The sequence below is a fragment of the Xenopus laevis genome, chromosome 9_10S (assembly GCF_017654675.1).
Source record: "Xenopus laevis strain J_2021 chromosome 9_10S, Xenopus_laevis_v10.1, whole genome shotgun sequence".
Taxonomy (NCBI): Eukaryota; Metazoa; Chordata; class Amphibia; order Anura; family Pipidae; genus Xenopus; species Xenopus laevis.
In genome coordinates this window covers 75,707,007-75,729,517 of record NC_054388.1, presented here as the reverse complement: position 1 = coordinate 75,729,517, position 22,511 = coordinate 75,707,007, and the positions used below count along the sequence as shown (strand labels likewise).

Here is a 22,511-nt window from a genome sequence, read left to right as displayed (position 1 = left end):
TTGGATGGCTCAATGTGTTTCCCTTTACAATAGAGGCACAGCATATGCAATTCAAACAAGGAAACGTGCCTTTTTTGGGTTTACCCATGAAACGATACTCCTTTTTCTCCTGACTATCTGAGGGGCATAGCGTGTCTTTAAGTGTGCGCCCTCTTGTATAGCAAAACATGGGAGGTATACGGAAGAGATGCCCATACTTTGTATCCTGTTGGAGAATTGGCCAATACTTTTTTATAGTTTTTTCTATGGCCTTACTTTGTTTTCCGAATTTTGAAACAAATGGTATCCTATTTTGGTTTTTTGTTTTGTTTTCGGATTTCAATAATTTTTGTCGGTCTAATTGCATTACTTCTTGAATAGTGGGTATTAGTTTGTTTCTCCTATATCCCCTATTCAGGAATTTTTTGGTAAGCATATTGACAGAGCCTTGGAAGGAGTCTGTATCCGAAGATATACGTAAAGCTCTTATGTATTGACTTTAGGGATGGCTTTTATAATGTTGGGATTATGGAAACTATCTGATGTTAGCAGTGTGTTTCGGTCTGTGGGTTTAGAGAACATGGAGGTTTTTATTTGTTTATCCTCTATCGAGATATTCACGTCTAAGAAGTGAATTGCTGTAGTGGAGGTCTCACTGGTAAATTTTATAGTTTTGTGTTTTTGATTAGCCTGGTCTATCATTTCTTGGAATTCATTTTTCGTCCCTCCCCACAATAACAAAATATCATCCACAAATCGCCAATAGTGGATAATATTTTGACAATGTTGTCCTTTCAAGAATATAGCATCCTCTATATAGTTTACAAAGACATTGGCGAATGAGGGAGTGACCGCTGCCCCCATTGAGGTCCCTTGGCGTTGCCAAAAGTACTCTCCTTCAAATCGGAAGTAGTTTTTTTGTAAGACTATTGTTAAACAATCAATCAGAAAAAAGATTAAGTGATGTGACAGGTTTGTTTCCAATAATGCCTCCTCTATATATCGTATCCCTTCCTCTTGGGGTATTGAAGTATATAGGCTTTGTATGTCTATACTACATAAGAGGACGTCTGTTTGTGGTAGGGTAACATCATGTAATTTAAGTAACAGATCTGTTGTGTCTTTAAGACAAGTGGGGATCTTTGATACAATTGGTTGGAGGAACTTATCTACGAATTTTGAGAGGGGTTCAAGTATGGAGCCAATAGCAGAAATTATAGGACGCCCAGGAGGATCTATTAAAGATTTGTGTATCTTCGGTAATAAGTAAAGTGTATCTATTTGTTTTTTTATTTCAAAGACAGGATCTTTATTTATTTTTTCGTAATGGCTGCTATCTCCTAATTGCCTGTATGCCTCCTCCATGTATTTGCTCCTATCCATTACAACAACAGCTCCCCCTTTATCTGCCGGTTTTATTATAATTTTTCTGTTGTTTTGTAGGGCCTGTAATGCTTGTTTCTCCTTGTACGTTAAATTGTTTTTATTTTTCCCCATCTGTATTTTATGTGGCTGATCCCAGATATTTGATACTTCATTTCTAATTACATTCTCAAATGTTGTTATACAGGGTGCTTCTACTACCGGTACAAACGTGCTTGGTTTTTTTAATATGTGCACTTCTTTACTTAATTCCGTGCCCAGTATTTTCACTATATTACATATTAACATGATGGATTTTAGATTAGTAGGGAGTTATCTTGAACCTATAATTTCGTTTGGGAGTCTTCTTTGGAAAGAAATGGGGTTTAAGGAAAGTTTACATCCCTGTGAAAAAGATCAGAATAGAAAAATGTATTATGTAGCACACATCTAAAATAATGTATGACTAAGCAATCTAATTGGAAACAGTTATGGTTTTGAAATAATTTTTTAGTTTTCTGCGGATAAAAGATGTTGTGGATGTGGCTGATAAGATTGGCTACCCTGTCATGATTCGTTCTGTGTACGCTCTGGGTGGTTTGGGGTCAGGACTTTGTCCAGATAAAGAGACACTCATAGACCTGGGAACCAAGGTAATACATGAGTGGGCCCTTCAAGGTTGCGGAAATTAGCTGCCAAGTGTTCCTTTCAAATATGTTGAAGCTACAGTACATCTTGAGTACTCTGTGTACCGACTTAATGGATAGAATGCTTTGGTACTGACTGCAAATGCTTAATGGAAAGGTAGACTTAAGTGAAAAAAAGAGCAAGGTAAATTAGAAAGCAGAAAGGAAAGCAGAAAAAGGATTAAGAAGAAAAATAACTATATGTAAAAAGTTTATTAATTTAAATAAATTATAAAAGTGTAGAGAATGTAGGATGTAGGATGTAGGAGGAAAAGAGGACAGAGTTTCAATGCAGATAAGAGATGCAGCAAAAAGGGAGGTGTGAGGTTTAATGGAGAAATACTGTATGTGCATCTAAGTACATAAATAAATAGATTGTTAAACAAATTGCTGTGTTTGGCCTTATTGAAATGGGTGTATGTGTCTTGGTGCAGTAATCCATAGCAAACTGTCAACAATTACCCAACAATTCATCAAGTCACTGTACCTTTTTTTTATGAAGTTTTGCATTTTATGAAGTTCTGCAACTAGATTTAAAATAATCAAATCTGTGAAAAATCAGGGTGGCACCAATAAAAAAAAGAAAACAAGACATGAGGACTCACTCACTTTCAGAACAATGGGGCAAGGTAAGAATAGTATGCTGGGTTACCATATCAGCCAGATCAGAAAATGCATTGCTTTAACTATATAAATCAGTAGCAGTGTGCTACAAGTCACACATCACCCTGCATCCTAAAATCCTAACCCTTCTCTGTCTTTCCATTTTTCAAGGCTCTAGCAATGATCAACCAGATCCTAGTTGAGTGGTTTGTTGTGGGCTGGAAGGGAATCGAATATGAAGTGATTAGATATGCAGCAGATAATTGTGTCACAGTCTGTAACATGGAGAATATGGATGCAATGGGTGTTCACACAGGTAATCTTTTCATGAACATCGACATATAAAACTTAATATAAACACTTTTTTCATGAATATTGCCATTGTTGAATGTTCAGGCATAATAATCGGGCAGGATTTGGCCTTTTTCAGCAGGATTCGGATTCGGCAGAAGCCTTCAGCCTGGCCGAACCGAATCCGAATACTAATTTGCATATGCAGGGACGGGGAGGGAAAACGAGTGACTTTTTTTCACAAAAATGTTTTCCCTTCCCACCCCTAATTTGCATATGCAAACCTTTTCTTTTGGTTTCCATTAATTCTATGACTTCTCAGTTTATTTTTGCAAATTTCAGTTCAGTTTCAAATTTCAGGTACAAACTTGCGGGGAATTTCTGCGTTTCACAGCAGGCGAATAAATTCGTGAAATTGTTGCGAATATTTGTTGGCGAAAATTCGCTGGCGTCAAAATATATTTGACGCTGAAGACAATTCTGACGCCAGCGACAATTCCAGGCGCCCATTGACTTTCACCAGCATTAGAATTGTCACCGGCGTTGGAATTGTCGCCGGCGTCAATAATTTTGCAGTTTTGCAAATTTTGCGGGAAATCCGATAATTTTTCTGTGAAACTGGAGAAATTCGCCCATCACTACCCATAAAAACTGCACAGGGCAGTTCAGTCTGCAGTTGGTCAAACAGGGTAACCCAACATATCTTTCTGATAGGTACCCCTTAACCTTTATTGCTGTCAAAATTGATCTGTTCATTCCACTTCCTGAGATCAAGAATGTTGTGTCAGGGAAGACTATGGCCTGCTTTTTGCCTAGTCTGGATTACATGGAGACCAAAATCCCTGGTGGGATCTTGACCGTTTTCATGGGACTTCAGCAGTCATTGGTAGTTCCATAAAGAGTTTTGGTGAAGTGAGCAAACAGAAAAACCTCCAGAAAAGAAAAAAAAATCACACAGGGTGATGTCATAAAAATTGTATCTCCCAATATGATTATGTTTTCACAAGGTCATGGCAATAGGTCGCACTTTGAGGAGAGTTTCCAGAAAGACTATGGGGGGAATTCACAAAAGTGTTGGGAACGAAAAAATGTCTTTAAAATGTCGTAGAAAGTGTCGTAGCAACAGCCGACAAATTCACAGAGCATTTCTCCGCCAATTTTCCGACATGTGCGACACTTTTGAATTTGTGTCGGTAAAAGTGGGCGTGCCTTTTTCGGCGCCACTTTTCCCGCCATTTTTATGAATTACTCGTAAACTCAGTTTTTTTTACCGACAATTTTTCAGACACTTTAGGCTCTCCAAAATGAAAATGTCAGACAAATTGTCGTTTAAAAAGTCTTGGTAAATGTCGTTTGTACGATGAAAAGATATACGACATTTTAGAAAATTGTCGGACTTACAAGACATTCAGAGACGGTAACATCTGCCTTTGTGAATTTGCCGTAGATACGACATTTTACAAATTTGTCGACCGCCACTTCTGGGTTACTTTTTTTACCGACACTTTTGTGAATTCCCCCCCTTGTGTATGTGAATGGATTCACTTAAAACCTGCCAATGAACAAGTCATGGGCTGCAGATTTGAATCTCAGAAAGGAAATGACTGAACCTACCAGGACTTGTGTCTACAGTATGACAAAGGTAACAACAGGTTTAATTAACTGAAACATATATAAATAAGTATAACAACATTTTCTACTCAATCTAATGTTTTAGTTGGTGGCTGCAATGTTCTGGTTTGTTTTAGGGTCTGGAGGCTGGAATCCTTATTGATGAGATCCATACGCTTACCTCTATTGATAAAGGGTTTCTGTAAAAAATCCAGGGCATGTTGAACATGGAAAAGACATTAAGATCTACCAGGAGGTAATTTTTCCACTGTTTTTCTTTTTGGCTGAACATTGTATTCCTGCACTTTTCTGTTTCATTAAGACAGCATAAGACTGAAGTGTTTTGCCAGACTTTAGAAACCATGAGACACCTTGGTAATTTGCAGTGACTTTTGGATGGAAAATGAAGAGGGAATGAGGAAAGAGTGATAAAGTAAGGGGTGAATAACAGAAGTCTCAGGGACTCATTTATAAATGTTGAGAAGGGCAGATTGTTGCACACAGTGAATATATTTGCCCTGCGCGTGGTTTTATATATAAAGCCGGATAAGGGTTTGCAAACAGAATTTTGATTTTTTTTCACACTGTGAATGTCCATAAGAGCTTTTTAAATATGGCAAAAAACATGAATTGCATATATTTATGTACACACTCTCCATTTGAATTACGCCACAACTTTTGTGGCGGAGAAAATATTTGCACAACACTTTTTAAAATTGTGAATTTAAGTTACTGTCAAGGCTATTTCCACAGAACGCAGAACAGCCTTGCATGTTAGGCTGAATTCCTTATTCACTCCTTGAGGTATCTGTGTCTGCAAAAACCAGATACAGTAACTCTCACATTGTACCAATTTTAATTTAAAATTATGGCCTACTGTCTCAAGAATCTGCACCTGAGCTGGGATATCCTATGCCCTTCGTCAAAGAAGTTTCTATATAAAAGAGTTTCCCTTTTTTTTTGTGGGTCAATTTCTTTTGGGACTCTAGAGAGGGAGGTTTATAATTCCTATTAGCAGACTTGTATGTATTAAGACTAGGGATGCACCGAATCCAGGATTCGGTTCGGGATTCGGCCAGGATCCGGCCTTTTTCAGCAGGATTCGGATTCGGCCGAATCCTACTACCTGGCCGAACCGAATCTGAATCCTAATTTGCATATGCAAATTAGGGGCAGGGAGGGAAATCACGTGACCTTTTTGTCACAAAACAAGGAAGTAAAAAATGTTTTCCCCTTACCACCCCTAATTTGCATATGAAAATTAGGATTTGGTTCGGTATTCTGCCGAATCCTCTTGTATGGAAAATTGGGGGTAAGGTAAACAATTATAACAAACAAGGAAAAGTTTTGCTCACCACTAACTTTTAAAAACATTAAACTTGGTTGCCCTTTCATTTGCCACCAGTGGGATCACCTGACTATAGCTGAAAGGGTGGGATCTACAACATGGTGGCCAATAAAAGGGCAACCAAGTTTGGGAGGTTTACTTTGAAAGCAGCAAGTAAGTTGCGGGTAAAGCGGAGTCCCTTTATAAAATGTAAAATGAAGCAATAGAATTCTTAATGAATCAGATGCAAGCTGAGTGTAGGACTGGTCACACCGGGGATGACTTTGACGTAGGACAAACAATCCCTGTTTTGTTTAAAGGGTAAGTCATTTATGGCAGCTTAAGGCATAATATGCTTCAATGTCCTTAATATATTGATAATGGGTTGAGTGCATAGGACCTCTTGTATTTGTCTATGTAAGGTAAACAATTTACCAAACTTCACATCTCCTTTGAGAATGCACCAGTATTTCAATATTGTTTTATTTATATATTTTACATTTGTGTTATATATGGAAATAAAGGGAACCTGCTGCTGTATAGTTATTGTGTTTGTCTCTGGAAGAGATTTTCCCGTTGTAAACCCACTTCATCACGCATCTTGTATAATTCACTAGCATTATAACCTTTTGCTACAAATTTGAGTAGGTGATCCTCCTTACCCACATCAATTGGTGTTTAGAATGCTGGGGGTGGGTGCAAAGTTCTTAAGAACCCCCCGAGGGTATCACTTGTGGAGTGCTGTTCCTTAATCTTGTTCTGGTGTCCCTGGCACGACTGCACCACCCAGAAAACACTTATATGTAGCACAGCAATTTCAGTACTGTGCATGTGCCTAGCTTCTGTATTCATAGGGAATGCTCGGGAACACTTTACAATACACTCAAAAACAGAAATGATACGGCAACCAGCAACAACAACCTAATTTGAATGCTACCCTTCTCACTGTGCATGTTTGTGACCTTGAGCATTTAAGCTTGATCCAGCTCCAGGGTACTTTTTACAATGAATTTAAACTTGTTTTACCATTGGAAAGAGAGATGAAAAAATCTCCATATTTTCACAGGGAATTACAAAGCTAGACATCGACTTTATAAACAGATGTTAAAAAAATATTATATGCAAAGTTTTTATTAGACAAGCAGAGTTACTGAGCAAAAAATCAGGGCTTTGGCTCAAGGATATTTGTTGTATGATTGCATTTAAGTGCAACGAATCTTATCAAAATGATATCCTGAGAGCTTGGCCTGGCAACTGAATGTCTAGAAAAGTCTGCTTATCTTTCTTCTTTCCGAGTGTGGCCAATATTAATCTTGCAGTCTGACAACAACTGATGAAGTTAAGTGAATTAATTGCGCTGTTGCAGTAAATCTTTGAAGAGGAATTTGTCCACCGTCCTTATTACAAAACCTCAGCCACCTGTTCCTACATCTGCTTTTCCAGGAAACTACTTTAAGTATTACTAAATGTAAAAAAAAACTGTTATTTTGACAGAATTAGGAGGGCTGTTACAGGATAAGGCTAGATTCAGAGATGTGTCAGCTACTCCATGGAAGACTTTGAGCGTTAGTTTTACTATTACTAATTGCTGAAAGATTGGGGCAGTTATTCACTGCTTTTACAGACAAACTGTACTTATAGACATGCCTAATTAACAATAGACTCTTGCCTCCCAGCCATCCCCTAACTGGTGTGTCATTCAGCCGGCAGGTGCAGGTGAGTTCTCTTCTCACCTCCTGCTCTATGTCATCCCTCCTAAGTGTAATATACAAAAAGTAGGCCAGCGGAATACAGCAAATAAAGACAGGTAAATCCCGTTTGCTCTAATAAGCAGTTCTTTCCCCACCAGGTCTGCTGTACTTATTTAAAACAGCTTAATATTAGTAGAATGCATGCCCTTGTATTTGGAAGCAAGCTAGTTGCATACCATAGCTGCATTGTTTTGATACCCGTTTGTTATATTATTATAAGTCCCCTGTTTGCTATAATATTGGCTCTATAAAAACAAATGATGATGATTTGGCACTAACTAGATTTGTTACATTGACATTTTAAATGCTACTTGCTGCATGCTAAATAGAAGCTGGGCAGGTGATACACTTACACTGCTAATATCAAGAATGTAACCTGAGTAACCTATAACCTGCTGAGGGCCGGGTAGAAATAAAAGCTCAATTTAATGAGCCTCCTGTCTTTTTCCTTCTCTTCCTTCTCAGAGAAGCATCAACAGACATGTCCTGCATCAGTAAAATAATTCCCCTTTAATAGTCTGGTACGAAGTTTAAAAAATAGAAATGTTGAGACTATTAGTAGAAAACCAACTGGCTTCCCCAAAGCCCAGTAATATACTTTCAGAAGAAATAATGCAACCACCCCTGCATAAAAAGACATTTATTCAATCATAAATATGTCAGCATATTACATTTTGGTGTCTTCATTATAGCTCAGGGAACGTTGGTCATTCAGTCTGTGTGTCAGATTGTATATTACGTTCAGCAGCTTATGTGTATCCCTTTACTTTACGTAGTTTACAGCGTATGGCCTAAGAAATGGGGTGTTTAAATACAACTATTTCTCTCTGCTTTGCCTTTCTCATGACCACAAGAGGGTGCTAAAGATTCAAGCATCTGGGAAAGATTAAATATATACTCATAAAAGAAATCTAGTGTCTTATCTAGTTTTCTGCATCCGCCTGTCATGTCTGACACTTTAGGAAACGGCACCTGTTAAGCATATAATGAATATGTTTTTTTACTGCATATTTTATTTTTGGAAAGGGTACATCTAGTAACTCTGCTTTAATCCATTCTGCAGTACTCCATAGGTATACTGTAAGTAATTTATGCTTAAGCCATTACTTTTTTAATGTGAGAAATATGGTTAATTTTCTTTTCTCTCTCTCCTTTTTAATTGAAAATGTTGCTGAAAGCTTAATCAGTGAGCATGGTTACAATGACAATGCTCTGAGACTGAATTGTTTTACATTCTGTACTCAATTGATAACACTGGCCTGGTAGTGCAGGGACTGTATGACTGGCAGTTAATTCCAGACAAATAAAACAAAGGTTTTAGGAATTATAGTTAAACACGTACCCATCTGACCTGTATGTTAATTAGTGGATTTGCTGCCAATCTTTAGACTTATTTGTTTGTTGTCCTCGATGCTTCCCAGAGCTGGGGAAGTCAAGAGATTCCTATGCCAGTCTTTGACGATTGACAAGGGCTGTGAAGTTTCCTAAAAGTCTTTTTTTTTTACTTTAATGAAAGGTTTCCATGGATACTTAAGCATCTGCTATATTAACACTTGTGGGCAGATTTCAGTACCTATATCTCAATGAGTTAAACAGTAATTTCATACTGGACATCACTGACTGATCCTAGCGTGTTACTGTTGTATGACACTGTAAGTATATTGTAATTCTATATCACATATGGATAAAATATGCTGTAATACAATTAAATCATTTAAGGAAAAAACAATGTGGCTTATGGCTGATGTTATCTTCTTAGTCATGCAGGTTAAATGACATATCACAGGGAATAGTGGGAGTGCAGGTCCCTTACACACAAGTTTTTCCTCAGTCTCCTGAAACAAAAGGCTTTGTTGTACTAGACTCTGATCTGAACGGTTCTGTTTACCAAACTTAGCTTTGAAATGTCTTATGCAACTCAGAGACCCAGGAAACAGCCTTTAATAAATCTGTATAGTCCATCCTAAGCATCACCGTAATAACTCAGCACTCTGTTTCCTGCAATTCAAAGCTTGTAGAAATTCTGCAGGGAAACTGGTTTCTTCATAAGATGTATAATAGATTAGTCAAGGCTCTGAGCATTTAATGCTGGTCATGAAACTCTACTCTACAGTACGTGTTGTGAAAGTCAGAAAGAACTGGATGTTTCTGTTCCACCATGGCCCCTTGGCCTGTCACCTTCCATGTTGGTCGGAATTTTTGGCAGACGCAAGTGATCAAAGGAGCGCTAAGGCAGTTGGCTGAAGCCACAGAAATGATCGAAATGCTTTGGCCATATTTCTAGTGCATCGCCTTATTCCCAAAGTTCCCCTTCTGACAGATGAAAATATATTATTAAAATGAGTTTTATTCATCTGTCTTTTATTATCTATTATTAAATATAGCATGTGGAGATTCTTTCAAAGAGCAATGGGGTGAAAACCATGAGGTGGCAAAAAGCTATGGATCTTCATTATGTTAATATCAAATCACTGATTTTAGACAGCTATTGTTGGACTAAAACTTCAACCATGGAAGATCCTGAGTTTTCCTACACAGCCACCCTTTACTTGGCATTTGCACATGAAGCAATTCATTATCAAGGCTAATTATAGATTAGTATTATATTTTGAAGGCATTTGATCTATATTTACAGTATATTCCCTATTAGAGAATCTGTCCCAGAAGAGACACTAAGAAGAGCCAAGCAGATTGGATTTTCTGACTGAAACATTGGGAAATGCTTAGGATTGAGTGAGGCCCAAAATTGAGAGCTGAGGCTGAACAAGAATGTCAAACTAGAATTTACAGTTTGTTTATGTGCGTAATTTCCTCTAGCCTCTGGCTTATTTTATATTGTTCTTTAGTAATGGATAGAAGCTCCTGTAATTTGGTTTTGCCACCTTCTAGAAGCAGAAATTCTCTTCCGCTGTATGGCTCTGTCACAGTAGTAATGGGTTCAATCTAAAAGCTACAGGTTTCTTGCCCTTTATTTTGAAAAGACTGCATTAAGAAATCCAGCAAAGGAGGGGAAACCAAACACAGTAGCTATAAATAAATGTTGTGAAAGTGGATATCTCATATAACACAAAATATAAACTTATGCTGTAATTAGCTGAGTTAGTTTAATTAGAGATACTGAGCTCTGTATAAACAATATATCCCTTCACTCTCTTGATGTGATTGTTTATGCCTACAGATAACCTGGGGGTTAATCTGTGCACTGGTAAACTAATAACTGGTAATCTAATAACTACATCTATTCTGTCTCCAATTGCTGTGATAGTGTCTGATTTCCCCGTGAGACCTCACTGTCTGAGGGCAATCTTTGCCAGATTGCTGAACTCACCAGATATTCGGAATCCACAAAGGAAATAAACAGCTTAATATATAGCTATATGACTAGGCTGTATTTGATCATTCAAATCGTATTAGGATCATATTCGATCGAATTCAATCCAAAGTTTTTACCAAAAAAACTTTGATTTTTCAAAGTCCACCAAATGACTCCATCACTCCAAAGTGGTTCTAAATTGCTATAACAGCAGGTTTTAGATGGCGAATAGTATATGATAAATTTCGATATTCGATTTTTTTCGAAGTCAGGAGTCAAGAGAGTGAGTTTATTGTCATTTCATTCATATACGTTTGTACAATTAAAATTTGGACTATTCCCTAGTCAAAGAACACTAAAATTATCTCGGAATTCAAGTTTAAAAATTTGATTTTTCAATTCGACCTTGATAAATCTGCCCCGAAGAGTATAGGCACAAATAAGATGATTTTATGATAACAAAACAATAGCCATATGGGATATATAGCTTATATATGATACCGGAATAAGAAGCATGGATAATAGCAAGGAATTTCAGCCCTATCCTTTACAGAACTAGTATGTACAGTAGGTCTTGCAGCATAAAACAAGAGCTGGGAGGCAAGGTCATACTTTATTGCAAATGGTTGGCAGAACTGGAAATGTATTAGGAAGTTTGGCCTTTTTCTTAGGTCTTTCTAAAAATGGTGGGACCAACCTTACTCTCCAATGAAACGGGAACAAAAATATTGTTGTTCTGACTCATGACAGAGGCTGCTTCAATTATTTATTTGAATTCCTGCAACTCACCCTTCTCTTCTTCATCTTTACACATAACAGAGCCCAGGTACTAGAAAGTCTTTCCTAAAAAAAAACTAGGTCTTTGCATTTCAAGATACTTTTAAGCCAGATTTTCTTGTACTGGGTTTCCAGGTTCAAACAGTGATCACTGATCATGCACATACATACATACTGTAGGTTAACTGATATGTCTTACCAGCCCATGACACCAAATAACTTTTATTCTATACATCCATTTTTTAAATTAAAGTGGATTATAAGGATTATTCAACATTTGTTTAAATCCTAAAAAGAGGAATTTTATGAAATAAGAAAGAATTTCTGATTTCCTAGAATACTTTTGGAGAGGTACCAGTCAATTATTGTGCACCACAAGAAGATATATAGAACATTTTGATTGGTTAAGGAGATAATCCATCTCTCGTTCTTGATTTTCAATAGCCATCCTACAACTTAACCCTGCTCTTTATCAAGCAATTTCATTTTCCATTTTCATCATTTCTTGTTTTACCCACAAAAGCAATTTCTGCTCTGTTCTTCTCAAGTTACCATTGAATCTCTAGCGTTCTGCTGAAGTGGCAATTAAACAGTATATAAAAACCTGTAATCAGGAAACATCAGGAGCTGACCTGGTTTAAACATGCAGCATCTGGTGTTAAAAAACTAGCCTTGCAGCTATCTCCCGAGTTGCTAACATTGTTTTATGGGCTAATACTTTACTTTAAGTGCCCCATCATTACCAAAGTCATTTTGCATTCATAGGAAGCATCGCTGTTTTAATGAAGTTACTTGGTATGCACTGCTAAAGCACAGTTACGTTTGTAGGCTTCATCCTGTCGTTTGCCATGAGCTAGTAGAATACCTTGATTTGCCAATTATTGCTTTGCCATTCTTCTGCTGGAGACCCTCATTACTGATAAAACTGATAAACAAGGAAAAAAAGAATATGTATTAGGGCATACACTCCTTAGGCACAATCTTAATTGTTATACTTCTGTCGCATTCTGGCAATGGCCTTGCAAGGAAAATGATTCCTTTTCATATTTATAGTCATCTGCAAAAATAATAGGTACATCACTGGATTCTTCTGCTCCTCAGCTTATAGGCTTCTAATAGAAAAGAGGATTTGAGTCCTACTTGTAGCATATGAGGGTAAAGCAGAAGTGAGTCTTGCAACCTGCCCAATAGCTCCAAAATGTTGGAGAACAGAGTAGAGAGTTTTGTGGCAAGTGCCAGGTCTATGGTGAGCTACAACAAAAATGAAGTCTGTATATCTTAAAATAAAGCTGATATCAGAATGCAGACATAATATGTATGTATCATTAATAATACTATGTATATGTGCTTAAGCTGCAAGCTACTACAGGGAACATCCAGAATCCACTCATTACCACCTAATCCCATATAAAGGGAAATAAAATACTCTATCCAGCAATATATGAACTCTGTCGGTTGGTTACCAAACCTCATTGGCCAAACACAATGAACTCCCATTAATAAATGACACCCTCTTCAAAAATGTGCTACCCCTGTTGCCCTTCGTAAGTAGAGTGAACTAATGATAAGCAGTTAAGGCAAATTTAATGTATTGTTGAGAAGTGTCCCTAACTGGGCACTCCACAATTTCTTTTGTCAGTAATGTGGCAATTTCAGATGTATGATTTTCCTGTCCATTTCATAACATGGCGTTTATTGAAAGCAAAAAGACATTTTCACATTTTATCAGTGAAGCCTTTAATTGATTTTTGGACTATGTGCCTTAGCCTCTGGGGGGTTCTGTGTGACACACTCACACTATAACACACATATTGTATTTTAGTGTTAGGTCCTCATAGTCAAGTGTTTTGCTGACTGTACAATATATGTTGTAAGTTGTAGTAACAACAGCCAGTCACAGCAACCCAGATCTCATGAACTTCACCCACATATGGAAGTCCACTTTGCCTTGATCCATATGGTATTTGGTTAAGTTGAAGGCCTGGGGTGCTCCAAAGCTCTAGAGGTGTGGGGAGTCTAATTATTGTGTTAGTTTCTCTCATTTCCTCATCTTTTGTTTCTATTTTGCCTTTTCTACAGATTGACACTTTGGCTGCTGAGTACCCTGCAATTTCAATCTACCCCACATACAACAGGTACTCTGCTTTATCTATGGATATTGCTCCTTATTATTATTAGTCATATTTTAGGAATGGTATAATTATAGGTGAGGTCTGCAATGTCATCATATGGCAACTGGTAATTACTTTTCTCTCTATTTTCCTTCCCTATGTTTGCAAGATCTGTAATTTCCTCCGACACATATGGTCAATCCACAAACCATCTCTACTTCTGGTCCTTGCTGAACACCTCTCCCCCATGCCTCCTAATAGTCCTGGGGTCCATAAGAGATGGTCAAAACAAAAAGATAAATGTCTTCTGAAGCAGGAGGACTCTGAGCATTCTGCCACCATTAAAGGACACTTGTTGGCCAAATATATTATCCCCAACCAAAGGTACGGGCTAATAGAACCCACACTCTGGTTGGGAGTAACAGTATTTTTTTTTTTTTTTTAAGAAAAATTGCCCCCATCAGTGCAAGTACACTCGCACCAGGAGGGAGCTCCCTATGTGAGTGGCCATGTCATGCATAGTGCATGCATATATGTTTATGATGTCACGCGCATGATGAGCAAGTTGAAGCATTCTCTTATTATGTGCATGCACTTGACCCAACATGGCCGCTCCTGGTGCGGGTGGCAATTAAAAAAATGTTTTTTTGCCAACAGGTGCCCTGGATTACACTGAAATTGTGGAAAAAAGGATGCATTTTGAATTGCATCCAAAATTGCAAGCTCATGTATAAAGTTGCTTAGATTAGTCCCATCTGAAGCATATGAATAGTTTGTTTTAATTCTCAGTTCAGGTGAAGAAGGCCATTACACTAGTCTGTAAGCCTCCAGTGATCTCATGCAGGCGGCTAAGAATGCTGGTATGTGGCTTTCGAACAATGCAGTTTACAGATTATGTGCTTCATTTTTCTTGTCTTGGAAAATAAAAATTCAATCTGCCTCCTTCCACTAATATTGAGATTAATTGTCAAGCTGCTCGGTAACTGTGACAATTTCGCTTTGAACATTCACATAGATAATGAAATAATAAAGTTTAACTGCAAATTTCATTCTTACAAAATATATCAAGAAGCTTTCTCCACAGTCTTTTATGCTTTTCTTCAGTATCGCTGATGCCTTTCCTATTTTCCATTCAGGAGCACGATATAAAGTTTGATGATCAAGGAATGATGGTTCTTGGCTGTGGCCCATATCATATAGGTACTTTTGACTTTATTTTTCTGCCTGCTGCTTTAGAGCTTCTTAGGCATTTCAGTTAAAAAATGTATTGAGTTTAGCTACAAACCAGGGTTTCTGTAATGAAACCACTGTCTGATCCCCTTATTGCACAGCAACCAAAAACTGAGCATGGGTCAATAAATCTGCAGTAATAAACATTCTTGTTCTATATGATGTTGGGAAACTTTATTATTATTTTTCAGAAAATCCCAGCCATTCTTTATTGCATAGTATGAGATCCCAGTAGATATAACTGGGACAGTGATCCATTCTGTGGCATCTCCTTGGCCCAGGCTTTACATCTCAGCCTTCTATTGCATGCAAGCATTGGGTGCATAGGTATTTATTTCAGGGGTCTGAACAAATACATGAATCAGGTCCTGGCTCCTGAGCAATTTACTAGTTTTAAGTATCCTTAAGTCTTCATTTGTATTTTGCCTGATGAAGGGGCTTGTGTGCTCTGAAAGCTTGCAATTGCTACCTATTCAGTTAGCGAATAAAGGATATCACCAAACTTTACATTTTCTGCACGTCTCCTTACCACAATTAAAGAACCAGCTCTGACTCCCTTAAGCCTAGCACCAATGTGGTTACTGGTTATCACTAAATACTTAAAAGTATTTTCCTTGCCCATGTATATTTATGGCTTTCAATAATCTGTCATATATGTTTCTAATCACTTTAATGACATAAAAGGTCAGCAGGTAAAAATAAAAATTGATTAATGACATTTCCTTGCACATACCTGGCTACATTGTCTGCCATTATTGGCTATGACAGGTTCCCACAGATTAAGGGTCAGGACAGCAAAAGTCTCTTGAAGAAAAGGTGGCTTTTATTTCAGCCAGTAGCAACGTACAAAATAAAGGCAGTTTTTCATTCCAAACAACAAAAACAGCTTTTGACAGCAGTCTTAGATCAATAACAAAAAAAACAGCAGAGTTACAGACCTTCCACGCACGTGACTGTGTGTGCACCGGCTCATAGGATCCTTAGTGTCATGTTCCCAGACTCTCTCTGTGTCTCTCTCCCAGCTAGTGCTACTGAGAGACTGAGCAGCCTGGGTTTTAAGGGTAGGACGCGGTGCGTTTTCATCCGACAGTCGGATGAATGAAGTTGTTTCCTGCGATTTCTCCTTCTCTTCCGTTTTCTGTAAAACATCTGACACATTGCATGCGTTTAGTTGCATTGCGATGTGTCGGGTCCACGCTTGCACCATGAAGTCCTACCCTAAGGAGTACTGATTAGCCACCTAAGGCTAATCAAACCCAGCTGGTCAGCCTGTAGCACCTCACTTTGCTACACACCCCAGAGATAAAATATTAAACTCTTTACTACTTTCCCTATTCCTTGGAAAGAAATAAAAGAAATAATTAGGATGCAGCCCAAAATATACCAGTGACTGCAGAAATATAGGAAGCAAGGAGAAAACATTTGTGAGTAAAGCATGTGATTGTTATTGTCAGGAGCTCCCAGGGCCACACACCAATGTTCGCTTAGAAAACGGCACAAAAAAAAAAGGAACAACAAGTCAAGGGTTCAATGCCCGAATATAGGTTGCACTTCTTGGCGTTCCTGGGTGTTATATAATTTATTTGCTGTTTCCTGGACTTTTGATTTTCTGCCTTGTGACTGACCACGATTGTTTGCTCATACAATAATTCCCATAGGGAGGAAGAACACCAGACCAATAAAATATTTTATTGCACCTGAGGAAGGGTTTGACCCCGAAAGCTTGTGCCAACTCTGCTGGAATAAATGTTCTAAAAGGCAAAGCCAAGTGTCTGGTGTGCTTCCTCCCTATGGGAATTCTTGTATGAAAAATTGGCTTGGAAGTAGCCTGAGGAGTTGAATGCACCCTATGGAAAGAAAGTAAGTGGTGTGCCGAAGAAAATGTCTTTTGCTACACGATTGATTGTTTGCTGCCTGCCCTTGAACATTTGCCTGAATCTTGACCACAATCCTGTCTTAACCCTTTGGCTAGCATGTTTTGAAATTTGCACCAAGTGCTTCCTCCTTGGTCCGGACTTCTCAGCTAATTGGGCCCCAAGGACCTGACATTTACTTGCTAAACTGATACAAATTTCACTTAAAGTTTTATCTTTAATGTCTTGTTTTCAGATTCACGATTTGTATTCATTGACTCATTATTTTCCTGATTGCTGCAAGTCTTTAGGTTGGCATCCCACCAACTCATTTGTCCATAATCCAGCCCATGCAAAACTCACTGAAAAAGGGTATGTAATACCCGAAACATGTTGTGTAGCAGTCTTTAAGAAATCACAGCATTTTGCTACTTTGGAGTGCTCTCCTCTTACCATATTAATTGACTAATTGATGCTGGGATAGTGGTAACCGAGAAGAGGATTTGATGCATTTACAGTGAATAGGCAGTGCGGAGAACTTTTTTGCTTAATCAAAATACTGCTGGCAAGCTCAGTCACCACTGTGATGTGCTCTTCTAGCCCAGAACTATTGAAATCCTAATTTACACCATTAGGATATAAATCTTTTAATTATGATGTTTTTGTTACATTTTATATTTAGTGTTAAAGGTTCATTTAGTTCTTCCTTGACATGAACGTATCTTGACCACCCACGTTTAAAGCTAAATCAGGCTGATCTGATAATTTGGCACCAGGCCAAATGATCAGATAAACTAAGTCATAATGCAAGCCAATCAGGAGAGGACTGTATCAATCAATAATTGTTTATTGAAGTGAAGGGTAGCACAAGATTTCCATACTACACTCTCCTATACTAGATAAATATTTAATATAGCCATTTCCCAGCAAGATGTTATAAAGTCATAATATAATGTATCAGATATGTATAAATAAAACCCTTAGCCAGTCCTAATTGAGCAATCGAGTACTTAGAATAAACATTTTCCTTACGAATATGTCAAATAGAGGGATAAGCAATTCTCGTTGTTATTCCTGTTTCAGACAACTCCCTGCATGTTCTGCTATTTTAGCTACTCTGGGACACTCTGTGGCATTGCAGAACTGATGATACCAAATGATGCTCTGTGTATGAATGCTACAATGATCCTATCCTATTAAATAAGCAGTTTTATATGAGCTTTTTAACGAGTAACAGACACCCACTGTGTTTTCTGCTTGTTAAGAATATAAAATTACACCTTTTCAAATAGCATGTGATAATAGGTACGCTCTGTAACTTTCTTTGACAGTCGGAGGAAAAAAATTAATGCAGATAAAATTATTTCCCTAAATAACGTGGAAAAAATTCAATATTTAAAGTCGGCTTCAAATGACCTATATGAGTAACATATATAGAAATTGGAGAAGATAGCAAATACATTTAAATATGTGTGGAGATAATATTCACAATAGTTAATTATAGCTTATGTATGTTATAAATAAAGCATGACTGAGAGAAACGGGCTCTTCTGCAATAAACTCTATGATATTGTGATGTTATAGCTGCAGTTGGAACACTCACAGAGACTAATGGTAACTTAAAGGGGTGGTTCACCTTTAAATAAAATTTTAGTATCATGTAGACAGTGATATTCTGAGACAATTTGCAAATGGCCTTAATTTTTTGGTTTTTGAGTTATTTTGCTCAGAAGCTCTCCAGTTTAGAATTTCACCATCTGGTTATTAGGGTCCAATTTGCCTAGCAGCCAGGCAGTAGCTTATTTAAGAGACTGGAATATGGTTGAGGACTGGAAAAGATAAGTAACAATAAAGTTTTAGCATAACTAGAAATAGTTCTACAGCTGCTGGAGTCAATGAACCCCCCTCTCATTTGAGAGCTAAAGACAGGCAGAAGAAGGCAAATAATTCAGAAAATCTAAAAAATGAAGACCAGTTGAAAAGTTGCTAAAATAGGCTATTCTATGACATACTAAGGGGCAGATTTACATAGGGTCAAATATCGAGGGTTAATTAACCCTCAATATTCGACTGCCGAATGTAAATCCTTCGACTTCGAATTTCGAAGTCGAAGGATTTACCGCAAATAGTACGACCGTTCGATTCGAAGGATTTTAATCTATTGATCGAACGATTTTTCTTCGACCTAAAAATTGTTACAAAGCCTATGGGGACCTTCCCCATAGGCTAACATAGCACTTCGGTAGGTTTTAGGTGGCGAACTAGGGGGTCGAAGTTTTTTTTAAAGAGACCATACTATCGAATGGTCGAATATTCGAACGATTTTTAGTTTGAATCGTTCGAATCGAAGTTGTAGTCGAAGGTCGAATCATTTGAAATACGAAGTTTTTCTTATTCTATTCCTACATTTCAGCTAAGTAAATGGGCCCCTAAAAGTCAACTTAGAAGTGAATTATCCCAGTAATATGCAGGACTATGTTTATACATCCCATGATTTATTCCGTTTGACACTCTCCTTTAAAAATTGAAACTGTATATGAATTAAGGCCTCATGGGGCCCCTGTACCTCCACGGCCCCCTGCAGCCTCAAGATTTGCTTCCTCTGTAGTTACAACCCTGCTTGTATGCTTGTATCTCTCTGCAGTTTTTTTTTCATATAAGGTAATCTTGGATGTGTGTGCTATGGAAGTTGCACACAAATTCAAGATTCAGACCCATAATGCAATCTTCAATAAAGCTCCTCCCTGTGATCTGTGAGTTATCTACAGACAGAAAAACTGACTCCCGTTTTTGATTCCCAGTGGTTCAGCAATGTCATGCATAGAGAGGATGAATTGAAGAACTCTGTAGCTGAAGCCACACGTGTTTCCCAGGTAAATGCTATCTTCAATTAATGATCTTGTCACTGTTACTTTAAAAATTGAAGAAAAAGTACCCCACTAGCTTCAAAACTCGCTCAGCAGTCTCAAGTGATTTAAACCTTCCTAATTTAATTTAGTCACTAGTATGTGCAAGTTAGCTAATAACTTAAATATAGATACTAAAGTGCTTGTGCTATTGTTAAATCAATTAAAATTGATTATAAATTAATTAAATATTGGTAATACTATTCATTCAGTTCTATATAAAAGTAACAAAAAACGTTGATATATATATTCTTAATTGTAACCAGTTCTATTTCACAACAGTGTATCTATTTTTGGGGGTTAGTAATCTCCCCCTTCCCAATCACTTTGAATTAAGGTGCAAGTGCTTAACAGTTAATGGATAATAATAATTTGATCCAGATTTAACCAAAATTCATAATATTGAAGGTGCTCAAAAGTGCTTAAATAGATTAAGATTAAAAAATTAATTAATTAGAGACCGCAATAAATAGGATAATTATTAAAAAACACACATTTGCTCAGGTTCAGAAATAAGTTAGAAATGGAAAAAGAAGGAGGTGGAGTTGTCCCAAATCTACTACCTAATTTGTTTCTATCCCTGGGACACCACAAAGTCAAAGAAGGCAGAGTACCCGGGACTGTGGTCTCAAATTTTACTCTAGTCCTAAACTCAAAAAAAAACTAAATAAGCCTAAAAACCACAAATCCACGGGCTCTTGTGAGCTTTAGTAACAGATAGATAAGCAGAGAGCTGAGCACTGGTTGAGGTTTGTAACCTCCCCACCCCCTCCACTACTTTGAAATCCAATCGACTGAGGTATAAAAGTTTTTGGTTTTAAAGTTTAAAGTTAAAAGGACTCGGAACGCCTTGTCACTGTTACATCACAGACAACTGGCCGGAGGTTTCACATGTATTAGCAGAATATGAGAAACTCATATAACAATTGCTATACTGAAGCACTTACCAATTTTAGTGCCAGTACAGGAGGCTATGTGAATGAAAATATATAAACTGAGGCAGAGAGCAGCACAAATATATCATGAACAATTGTGATCTTAAATATAGAAATTTATACTGAATAAAAAAATAAATAATTGTAATATGAGCAAAGAAAGCACATATATGATGTAGGGATGTGTGAAATATCCACCCCTAAGGTTATTGTCAGGCAGTCCCTCCATGTTATGGACACCTAATTGGGTCCTAAAATACAGTTGGGAGGGGTACTGTTGACTCTTGCTATTTCTCACAGTAACCAGCAGATGGCACTGTACTAGAGTATAAAAGGCTCTGAAGCCATACTTTCAGGGTCCATCTTGTGCTGGCTCTAGCCTGTGCAGGAGGCAGAGCTCGAGTGGAACCCAGACAGGTCAGGTCTAGTAAGAATAGGCTACTCACCCATATATAGATCACTCTAGGAGTGATAGTCAGTCAGATTATTTAGCTGAGCATTTTGAGGCTCTTACGAGGATTGTAGTGGGATTAAGATCCCAGGGTACTCATTGCCCAGAAGTAGGGACTAAGTGTACAGACCTAGGGTACATAGATTCCCCTCAGGTTCCACTTAGGGAAAAGGCTGAAAGCTGGGTGTACCTCCTCAAAGCTTCATGTATTGTTCCTATCTCGGAGGAGAATCATACTGACCAAAGGTGTTGTGGGTACTGCCTATTCAATGTACTGTATGAAACTGCAAATGTTCTCATTTATGTATACTCCACTGAGGATTGTATACTGTGCTCAATAAATCTGTTATTTGGTTAAGTTATAAGAACCACTGGCGCCCAATTCTTTGCACCCTGATTACAGTTACAGTTGCACTACCCCTGCTTCCACCTCGCTGCGAAGGCTCACTCCCTAAGGTTTTAAGGTCTCATCCGGAGCATATGTACTAGGAGTGAAGCCTATAGTAGAGTAAGGTGAACTCAATTTACTATAGCGCTACAATTATATGAATTCAAACGACTAAATAGTGTGTGAATCCATTTGATGTAAAATATATGCACAAACTTTAATGGATTTTCTATTGAGAATTGTTTTAATAAAGAAATGTATTAAAGCATCCTTTTTAATCTGTGACTGGCAAGTTACATGCTAATTAATTAAAGAGAATAAAAGCATAGGCAAAGTTGTCCCCACCTTGTCTCAAATATAATATCTAAAGATTTTATAGCACTATATAATCCAAAAACAGTATAAAATAACCACATTAATTTGGTTTAATATAATCCAAACATAATCCACCTTTCACATCAATTTATGCATTTATGACAAAGATGCTTTTTGTGTTGCCATCTGCTAGAAAATTATTCTAGGTTTAAAATATAAGAATATATATCTGTGTTTGCTTAATACACAATAGATTATTGTAGACAATTACCCCAAGAGCATAATACTGTATATTATATTATACATTCTTGTTAGCAAAGTTGGAGTGTATCAGCTGTACTATTTTGAACTGGATAGTTTGTTTTTCCCAGGATCCAGACACATTTATGGTTGAAAAAGCAGAATTTTGGTTTTTAAAACAGGAGGGGAAAGATCGGTTCTTTAAAAACAAGGGAGGTTGAAATGATCAGCATTTTCCTTTTTTGAAAGTGACAAATGTAGCACAAATGACTGAATGTTGATAACTTTTTGCATCCCCTACTACTTGTTGTAGATCACCATTGGCAGAATGACTTGGACTGTGTTCTAAAAGACATATGTCAGATATTCCCCCTATCCCAAA

The 22,511-nt window shown here is 37.5% G+C and overlaps 1 protein-coding gene across 3 annotated transcripts in view; it reads left to right on the top strand.

Moving 5' to 3' along the window:
* Nucleotides 1-2,774: 2,774 nt before the first annotated feature.
* The window catches only part of LOC108702283 (carbamoyl-phosphate synthase [ammonia], mitochondrial-like), a 33,814-nt gene continuing 14,077 nt past the window's right edge, over nucleotides 2,775-22,511 (top strand). The window contains exons 1-5 of one of the 3 annotated variants that reach the window (XM_041577902.1): nucleotides 2,775-2,946; nucleotides 4,670-4,788; nucleotides 13,780-13,835; nucleotides 14,948-15,011; nucleotides 19,696-19,767. In XM_041577902.1, coding sequence (XP_041433836.1) covers nucleotides 19,711-19,767 — 57 coding nt within the window. In that variant the 5' untranslated portion in view covers nucleotides 2,775-2,946; nucleotides 4,670-4,788; nucleotides 13,780-13,835; nucleotides 14,948-15,011; nucleotides 19,696-19,710. Of the gene's footprint in view, nucleotides 2,947-4,669; nucleotides 4,789-13,706; nucleotides 13,836-13,962; nucleotides 14,196-14,947; nucleotides 15,012-19,695; nucleotides 19,768-22,511 lie in introns of those variants that run through there. The other 2 variants (XM_041577904.1, XM_041577903.1) reach the window with 2 other exon arrangements.